We start from the raw sequence: 10000 nt of genomic DNA on the forward strand, positions 1-10000 counted from the left end.
GATTAAATACTCCAAAATTAAACGGCAATCTGCCACCACTTTTAAAGAGTATCAGTTTTTTATACTTTATATGCAAATTATTGTTTTTCACTATTTATAGACTTACTCGTTACTATACAAGCCTTCTAGATTTTGTCTAACAGACGTTTGGGAGATCTGTCTAAGAATTATTCGAGCGACTCACCGAGAGACAGGTTCAGATGCACCTTATGTCAAGTCTGCTCACAGACAGACGAACTTTTCCATCACCAATTTACAGCTCTTCTCGGTACCTCATTTTCTCTTCATAGGTTCTTTTAGTTAATTTGTTTTTTTCACACCATACATGCCCCTTCAATACAGTAATAGTCTAAATAAGTTATTTATGCAGTTGTAAGACATCCCTACTATAATCACAACACCTCGTTGTTCACTAGTTTGTTGTGCCATAGAGAAACCTTTTAGTCGTCTGAAGTCCACCTGATAACGGCCTATAAGGCGTGAAATGGGGTGTAAATAAATGGTTAGACGCATCCTCCATGTGGTGGCTGTTTGTGTGACATTGTTTCACTCGTTACGACACATCTCTCTCTCTCTCTCTCTCTCTCTCTCTCTCTCTCTCTCTCTCTCTCTCTCTCTCTCTCTCTCTCTCTCTCTCTCTCTCTCTCTCTCTCTCCCTCTCCCTCTCTCTCTCTCTCTCTCTCTCTCTCTCTCTCTCTCTCTTTCTATCTCTCTCTAGTTGTGCTTCCTGGTTTCAGTGGACGTAACAAGGTTTATTATTTTTCAGAGTGTAGCGAGCGTGAAGGAGCTGTGGCGATGGAAGATCTTCACAAACAACTACAGCAAGAAACGGAAAATATTGTACGATGGAAGGCTTCGACTGAGGTAAGAGAGAGGGGGCAGAAAGAAAGGGGAAAATGTGGCAACAGCAACGGAGAAAGAGGGAGAAGGAAATACATGTATACATACAAACACACAGGTAGGATAGACAGAAGAGAAAGCATAGCACCAGGAGTGAAGAAGGCAGCTAAGCAAACGAGGGCATCACTGCCAAAACTGAAGTCATACATTGAAAATTAATCCCGATCAGAGGAGTTGCAAGCCATGCACGTGAGCATACACACACACACACACACACACACACACACACACACACACACACATATCTATCTATCTATCTATATATATATATATATATATATATATATATATATATATATATATATATGTGTGTGTGTGTGTGTGTGTGTGTGTATGTTTATCGGCGCGAGAAAGAGGGAGACAAAGTACTACAACAGACAAGCCATAGAATATGAATTTTATTTTCTAGTAATAATAACCCATATACACAGGACCATACTATACATATTTTATTTCTTATTTTCTTTGTTTCTTTTTTTTCGGAGGGAGGGGGTCTCAATATGACTTTACAGTTAAGTAAATGAACATTCTTACAAGGAACCTGTCGCCTCCACAGATGAATACAAAGCAGCTCGAGCGACAGCTGAACGAGGCTCAGGTGACCATCGCAGACCAGCGCCGGAATCTGATGGAGCTGCAGCTGAGCTCGGAAAACCTCTCACAAAGCTTGCTCAGGGAGCGCCAAGAGAGGGACTTGATCGCTGCGAAGTAAGTAATCTTTAGTCTTGTTTATTTTGATGTATGAAATGGCGTGATTTTTAAATCGCCTTATCATATGTTTAATCCTCACCTAGTATTTGTAGATTTGTAGCTTAAAAACTGTATTTAATTTATATTTGAGAAGTTTATGAAATGTAGTTTTGATTTAGTATTCATCACGGTTCACCCTTGTATTTTCTGTATGTATCCAATAAGGTCAAATAAACTTGAGTAATTCAACTTATTAACGTTTAATACTATTGAAAACGAGCAGTGATGTTCTCACTTTTGCACAGATAATGAAGGTTGACACCTCTTTCTCTAATATATTTGTATGGACAGTGATTCAGACATGTTAGAATTATAGATAACTGCATGAAATTCAATCACTTGAAAATACAAATTTCTTGATACATATATTAGACCTGGGCTGGCTAAAGGAAGAGGAATCCTCAAATGAATATCAAGGCATTTTTATGATTAAAATATGCGTCTTTGAAAATGCTGCATTGGTAGTACTTGTATTTGATTTGCGTTTAAAGCTTCAAACCTGCAATTACATTTGAGGATTAAGAAAGTCGATTATTTGTATCTGAATTTACATTTGGTCGCAACTAAATTAGTGCATTTATATCTTTTTGTATGTGGGCACTTGGTTTTGACATTACACCCTGCGAATATAAATAGTATGACACATCATTAAAGAATGATATCAACTAAAATTCTGAGTTTTTAGATTTTATGATTATCTTATGCAGCATATTTTCAAGGCTGAGGTAAAATCATCCTCTTTTTTCAACATGTAAATTCACCTCAACAAAGTTCAAAGCAGATAATCATCAGTTTTCCTTTTATTCCACATTTTTTACAATGATTTTGTTTTACCCCACATTGCAGACAATTTATCATTATATACATGTATTGAGCTTTTAAACCTCACTGTTTTAACTTGGTTTATAGTATTAACATTAACCTATGTATATTATTTCAGAGTGACACACACTCGCGAGCTCTTCCTCACACTTGAACAGCAGAAAGAAGAACTTGTGGTTACGCTGTCGCTTTTCCAGCAGGATAAAGACCTGTTAAGTAACGCACACAATGATACAATCCAGAAGATAAATGAGTTAACAGAAAACTTCCATAGCCTTTCTATGCTACACAAGCAGCAAGTGGATAGCATTACTGCTGAAGGTAAATCAAAATCCAGTCGAACAGTTCCGTGCTTAGTGTGCGATGGTTATTTAATTCATCATTCAGTTTAAATAGGAGCAGGTCATGAATTAAATTTATGAGAGTTTTTCAAAATTCAGAAAGTGAACAAAACTCATTTTTAACAGCTGCGTCTGAAGTAAATCAGCTGCAGGAGAAGATCGCGTCTAAAGAACAAGAACTGAAGGAGATGAATGAGTCGCTGTCAAGGCTCGCCCAGATTAAGTCTATGTACGAGGAGAAGGTTTCAGAGCTAACGGAGCTCCTAAAGATCACAGAGGGGAGTCTCTTCTGTGCCCAAGACAAGAACACGGCTCTCGAATTGGAAATTGTTGAGGTCAGTGGCAACTCTCAGTTACTGCCTGCAGTAACGCTTCAATCCTTAGTTTTATCTGATATTGTATTTCTATTTCATTTTCTCTGCTTTAGGTTAAAGGCACGTTAGAGAGTGTTCAGAAGGAGATGGAGGAGCATATAGAAGGCTTAACTGTCCAGGTAACCAAACTACAAGAAGATCTAAAACAAGAAGAATGTCGGTAAGTTTTTTTCATTTATTTTGATTTTCCATTTTTATTCCAGTTTGAAGGTAGGTCACTGATCGTAAAAAATATATAATTTCTAGAACCTATCTATTACACGACCATATCAATGCTAACGAATTAGATTAGATAAATGATACAACGTGCAATTACTATTCAACGGCAGCCAAAACACTTAATTGTATCTGGATTCAAGTTAAATTTGTTCCTCCAATACATTTGCTGGCCGTGACCGTTTGACAAAATATTGAAGTATTGGATATGTATTTTCCTTTAGAGGCGTTTTAACAAAAGAACGTTGTATAGTACAATTTAGTAAATCATTGATAATTTAAACTACTAAAGAAAAAACACAGATACTCAATAATAGACCCTAAAACTATTAATTCCGTCTATACTGTTCGCATTATCTCTTAGCCGCACGGAAAGTCAAAAGGAATTCGAGGAAGCGGTGGAGAAAATCCAATATCTGAAGAAAGCAAACGGCATATTGGAAGGCAGCAAGAGCGAGATCTTGGATAAGCTTGAGGCTATGACAACTCGAAAACAAGAGTTGGAAAAGGTATGCTTGTATACCACTCACCTCTTATCCAGGATAAAGTAGAATTATCGTGGTACACACATGACAGTGGGAGGTAATATCCCCGATATAAATTTTACGCAAATATCTTCAATTACCGTGACATTACATTGTTTTCAGGAACTCGACTGCAGCAATAATAAGATTACAAACTTGCAAGGAGAACACGCTGAGATGGAACGAGAAGTGCAGCTCTTGTCCCTGAGTCTTAAAGATATGCATACCAAATTCGCACACTTGAATTCAGATATCCAGGACGTGCAGGTAGGAATATCCGGACGTAATTGAACTTGTTTTTCTCGAGCACATCTCGGGTGAATACTAATTGCATGATTTAGTGACGCAAAATCTTACATAAAATAAAACTTATATATTCATTTCTAAATCAGTAAATTATATATATAGCCTTTTAAAATTCTTTATTTAACAGAAAGACAAACAGTATTTGATGACACAACTAGACGAGTCAAAAGAACTCTTGGAGGTGAAAGATAAACATGTTAAGCATCTGGAAGAACAGGTAAGCCTTCAATCCTTTCCTTGCGTATTCATGAACCTAGAAAATCCCATTTCCTCATTCTTTTCGGTCTAGCATTTTATGGAAATAGACATTGACAGAATCCTCGTGAATACAGTTTATAGATTAATAGAAAAGCTGCATATGATTGCACCTCAACTTGACAGCATGAGTTTACTTGCATTGTTTATTTATTTATTCAATGTTTTTTATCAACGTCTATTTCTACAAATGTTTGACTCCAACCTTGTTCGGATACTCAAGTTTTATTTGCAGATTGCAGAACTCACTGAAGTTCTGCAGGTTCAGAAGAAGGCAGAGGAAGAGACAAAGGCAGAATTACAGTGCTGCAGAGATCGAAATGACGAAATGTCTAACGCCATAGAAAACTTGAACAAACAGATCCAGGTATGCTGCGGTATTTTCTATGCATACCCAACCATCTATTACTTGACTCTATTAATCATTAGCATTGGACCTAGCATTCAAATTATTTAGAAGCTCAAATCTTTACAGGAAAATGCAGATGCCGCAGTCAAACTCCAAGAAGACTTGGCACTGGAAGCAGATCAAAATATTAGGTCGTTGGAGGGAGATATACAAACCCTTAATGAGCAGCTGACCAGTGTTCGGTAAGCATCATTCTGAATATTGGTTAAGGGTTCATTATCCATGTGTATGTGTATGTGAAAGTCGGTACCCAAAATACTGTGTATAAAGAAATTTATTTTTATAAAATTATACCACGTTATTATTGCCAGAAACGAGTGGACAGCAGATAATGAGAGCTATGAGCTAAAGATCCAAAACCTTACAAACACTGCGGCTGAAGTGGAGGCAGAACTGAAGCGGCAAATCTCAGACATTGAGGGCCAGTGCAAGAAAACTGCGTAAGATGTTCAAATTCTATTTGCTGTAGAGTTCAAAATCATTAGTGCACATTTCTCGTACAATAGACATTTTGGTGTTCCCCTTTGGAACAATGCACACGCAAATACATGTATGTACATATGCGCGCGCACACACACACACACACACATATATATATATATATATATATATATATATATATATATATATATATATATATATATATACACATACATATATATATATATATATATATATATATATATATATATATATATATATATATATATATATGCATACATATACTTACATACACACATACAGTGTACCTATAGATAGTGATAATGTAGAGTGGAATTTCTTTATATAGCTCTACAGTTTTTTGTTGCATGTCATTGATCATTAACCTCTCATTGCTACTCAAGATTGTATTATTTTTTTCAGAAACGAAAAAAACACCTTAAATAAGGGTTGGGAGGAACAACAAGCACTCGTAAAATCTCAGAAAGTTCAACTCAAGGAACACGAAAAAGAGGTGATATCTATTGCTAACGTTTACTTAGTCGATATGATATTTTGCTAGCATAATCATCCTTATCACTAGTAGAAAATATTTAGAACAAGATCAAAATCATAATGTTATACATTGTAATTCCCCCCAAAAATCACTACAACTAATCAGTATATTCTTTTCAGCTGAAGTCCAAGAATAAAGCCTTAAATCAAGAAATCAAGAAGAGGGAGAAGACAGAGGCAGCGATTGCAGCACTGGAGAAGAAGTTGCAGAGCATTGAGACCGAACGAAACACGCTTCAGTCGGAGCTTCGGGAGACACTGTGCGCCCAGGAAGTAGCGTTGAAACTACAAGAAGAGAAACATAAGGCGCTGGAGGAAGAACTTCAAAATAAAGTCACAGAGATCAACGGTCTTCAGGACTTGGTTCGCACACACGAAGCGAACCTGCAAGAGACGCAGCAGAAGGTGGTCGACCTACAGGAAGCTCTCGATGCTGCTCTCAGTAACTTGAATATCCAGCGAGACACGGTCGACGCAAAGGACATTGAGTTAGATAAGCTCAAGTGCCAGTCTGATGAGGCTAAAATGAACCTTGCTAATCAACTTCAGGAAAAAGAAGAACAGCTCGCAACGTCCTCCAATATATGTGAGCGGTTGCAAAGCGATGTTGCAAGTTTAAAACGGTGCATGGAAGAACAACGCTCCAACCACATGGTGTGTGATTCCTTTTTTATCGTTAGAACTATATACCAATTTTATAAGAATTGATGTGTGGCATAATATTTATATTTCTCATGTTGATGTCAGAAGCAATATCATAAACATACTATTTCAGGCGGAAGTTCACGCATTAGAAGAATCAGTGGACGAGGCAAAAAAGAGTCTCAAGCGAGTCAAACAAGAAATGATAAAGGTCAACAAGGAGAAGGAGGATGTGATGCAGGAGGCTGACACCAAAGTAAAGGTATGTTCTTCCAGGCTTTGGGTCTGGTGTACTGGGAAAGTCATATTCTAAATAAATCAACGAAGGGAAGAACACTGTGTCAAAGGCCCTTTCGCTATATTGCTTCTCCAATGTATGCCCTGAAGAAGCAATGGCGCGAAAAGGCCTTCGGCGTATTCTTGTGTGCCTGTTCGTCTCTTCGATGTTTTATTTACAATTTGTTCAGCATGAATCATACTCATAAATAAGTCAAAAACATGAACCACATTTCCCAATACAAAAGAAACTGTTACTGTAAACTTTCATAATTGTTAATGAAGTGTATGATCGTGTGGTATTCTGTATAAGTTTGATATGCCATAAGAAACCCGTCGGCAAGGGTGCATGTTTTGTTGATTACAAAGATGTTTTTATAACTGGGTAGAGTACTGGCGTTGCCCTATCTCTGACTACTTATGATTGCATTTTTTACACATATTACAATTTATCTTATTTACAGGATATGCTTGGTATCATTGAGCGATATAGATCTGACAACGAGGTCAATATGAAGAAGATAACGGCAGAATTACTAGAAACCCAACAGAAACTCGCAATGAAGGAGGCAGATATTGCAAATGTGGCATCAGCAAACGTACGATTTTTAAACAATATTGCTTGATGTTGAGATGTTAAATTTAGATTTCAATCGTTTTTGCCGACTTTTACAAAATGTTATTTCTAACAGACGAAACTTCTCGTGGAAGCTGTTGCTGGAACGAAGACAAATGCCAAACCAAAGAAGACCACCACCGCTTATACAGTAAGATGTGTATCTTTTAGATTGTTTAAGGTCATTTAAGAATTTCCTTATATTTCAGTGAAAAAATACATTGTCATATTTTGAATGTCTCCAGAATATGAAGCTTCTTTATCTCCTAAGATTCTAGAATGAGTTGAAAGAGGTATAATAGGTGTAGATGTCCAAACAAGCTGCAGAAAGACGGCTTTGTCAAAGCCTCTCATTTTCTTTATATCTTTTATTCTTTTATTTCTTTTTCTTTTCTCTCTCTCTCTTTCTCTCTCTCTCTCTCTCTCTCTCTCTCTCTCTCTCTCTCTCTCTCTCTCTCTCTCTCTCTCTCTCTCTCTCTCTCTCTCTCTCTCTCTCTCTCTCTCCCTCTCTCTCTCTCTCTCTCTCTCTCCCTCCTTCTCTCTCTCTCTCTCTCTCTCTCTCCTCTCTCCCTTCTCTTCTCTCTCTCTCTCTCTCTCTCTCTCTTTTTCTTCTCTCTTCTCTCTCTCTCTCTCTCTCTCTCTCTCTCTCTCTCTCTCTCTCTCTCTCTCTCTCTCTCTCTCTCTCTCTCTCTCTCTCTCTCTCTCTCTCTCTCTCTCTCTCTCTCTCTCTCTCTCTCTCTCGGCCTTTCTAGGAAGAGTTGCCACTGGATACCGAAGAGGAGCTAAAAACTCCGAGCCCTCGACAATACCTCAGCCGCCGTCGCCCTCCCTTTGGACTTTACAGAAATACTCCCACAGCGAAAGCATTGCCAGTAACCAGATGTTTGGGAGACATGCCGCACCAGGTAGGAGCGAATTATACATAGTCATGTTCTATCATTTCATACATGGATTTTGACCATGATTATGAATTTTATTTGTTTTTTATATGTAACGGATGAAAAAAATAGTTATATCTTTTAACACCGCTGACTATAACAGAATATGAACGATCTTAATTACGCTCTTCCAGGAGGATCGGACTCAGCTAAGTATTCTGAAGGCAGGTCCAAGGCGCATCCTCGTACCGCCCACAGAGCAGAAGCGAGTCGTCTTCAAGTCTCCAGTGTCTAAGATTTGCGCCAACGACGGGGACTCTAGCTCTGACGCCAATGCTTATGAGGTGGGATGAATGGTTGGAAGCTCTAGTTTTAACTTCTCGTGACTTTGTGAACTCTTACTTGTTTTTCTTCTTTTGTTTCCTCTTCTTTTCTGTAATACTGGATATCCACAAAACAAAGCAGTTGGAAATATTTTTTTGAAACTATGTTTACTAGCTTTGATGAAATATAGTTTGTGCTGTCATAATTGTATGGGTGTTAATCACAGCATATATAGAGTGGCATCACCCCAGTTTATTGTGTGTTCGTGTGTGTGTGTGGGGGGGGGTAACAATTTTTAGGAGCTAAAGGTAAACCATGTAAGGGTAATGCTGGGTCTCTGATGTGCCCCAGGAAAAATTGATTTAAGGGTATATGGGGTATCACATCCTGTCAACAAAATCACTTGTGGGAAGCTGGGAAAAGTATGAAATAGGGCATTGACGGCATAAATATACCACTTGACGAGCAATTAATCACCATATATGCATATGCATATCTATGTATATGTATGTATGTATGTATGTATATATGTATACATATATATATATATATGTTTTTTTTTTTTTTTTTTTTTTTTTTTTTTTTCTTTCTTTTTTTTTAAGTGATGTTCACCTATTTACGGTATATTTGCTTTACTTCTTATCTTCTTCCATGCGACATCAGCTCGAAGATTCCTTTGACGAGATAGTTAATCCAAGAAAGCGCAAAACGGGCTACATACCTAGTGCAAACGTGGCACCAACGACGTCTGCCAAGTCCTCACTTAGCATGGTAGCCAACGTAAGCAGTGACCGTTCTCCTTTGTGCGATGTTCAAACCAAGAATGACCAGCAGCAAAATGAAGAAAGTGGAAAGCGATTAAGCAAGAAGGTGTGTTGTTTGTGTTTTGTTTTGCTTCGATCCCATGCTTCGTTATTCAAGTACAGGTTAAAGGTTAATCAATTTTATGAACTGCATAGAGTTCAATCGATGATTTCAGTAATTGTTCAGTTAAGGGCACATTCCACATTTTCCTTTTAAATTTATTTTATTACCAGCTCTTATTTATCCACATTTTTCATTACAAAGAAATTCATAATTTTCTCCAAAAATCATCAGGTACTGATTTCGCCTCTTTCTAGAACATAAGATTTGTTAGCTTTTATAAGATTTGAAATAAGTATCAAATACAGCAGAAAAAACGGAGAAATTCCATATAATTTACTAACGCGAAATATTTTTCTTCTTGTAGGTTAAGTCGCACAAGATGAAGTATGGAATAAAGACATACAGTGCAATCAGCCCCAAGAACAAGCACAACACAGAGAATCAAGAACCAAAACAGACAGGCGAGGGTGACTGGATCAACTGAATGAAGATCCGACAACAGAA

At 37.5% G+C, this 10000-nt stretch overlaps 1 protein-coding gene across 1 annotated transcript in view; it reads left to right on the plus strand.

Annotated features, from left to right (window-relative positions):
• Nucleotides 1–10000, plus strand: part of LOC122246030 (uncharacterized) — an 11692-nt gene that overhangs the window by 1053 nt on the left and 639 nt on the right. Inside the window, exons 3-22 of the mRNA XM_043004281.2 lie at nucleotides 767–864; nucleotides 1457–1608; nucleotides 2591–2793; nucleotides 2940–3148; nucleotides 3241–3347; nucleotides 3768–3912; nucleotides 4051–4194; nucleotides 4361–4450; nucleotides 4724–4855; nucleotides 4964–5079; nucleotides 5209–5337; nucleotides 5762–5852; nucleotides 6014–6547; nucleotides 6669–6797; nucleotides 7276–7410; nucleotides 7504–7578; nucleotides 8180–8332; nucleotides 8500–8649; nucleotides 9293–9499; nucleotides 9861–10000. The exon at nucleotides 9861–10000 is cut by the window's right edge and continues 639 nt beyond it. Coding sequence (XP_042860215.2) covers nucleotides 767–864; nucleotides 1457–1608; nucleotides 2591–2793; nucleotides 2940–3148; nucleotides 3241–3347; nucleotides 3768–3912; nucleotides 4051–4194; nucleotides 4361–4450; nucleotides 4724–4855; nucleotides 4964–5079; nucleotides 5209–5337; nucleotides 5762–5852; nucleotides 6014–6547; nucleotides 6669–6797; nucleotides 7276–7410; nucleotides 7504–7578; nucleotides 8180–8332; nucleotides 8500–8649; nucleotides 9293–9499; nucleotides 9861–9980 — 3119 coding nt within the window. The 3' untranslated portion in view covers nucleotides 9981–10000. The remainder of the gene's footprint in view (nucleotides 1–766; nucleotides 865–1456; nucleotides 1609–2590; nucleotides 2794–2939; nucleotides 3149–3240; nucleotides 3348–3767; nucleotides 3913–4050; nucleotides 4195–4360; nucleotides 4451–4723; nucleotides 4856–4963; nucleotides 5080–5208; nucleotides 5338–5761; nucleotides 5853–6013; nucleotides 6548–6668; nucleotides 6798–7275; nucleotides 7411–7503; nucleotides 7579–8179; nucleotides 8333–8499; nucleotides 8650–9292; nucleotides 9500–9860) is intronic.

The sequence above is a fragment of the Penaeus japonicus genome, unplaced genomic scaffold (genome assembly GCF_977035675.1).
Source record: "Penaeus japonicus unplaced genomic scaffold, GWHDUDI00000001_assembly GWHDUDI00000018, whole genome shotgun sequence".
NCBI lineage: Eukaryota > Metazoa > Arthropoda > Malacostraca > Decapoda > Penaeidae > Penaeus > Penaeus japonicus.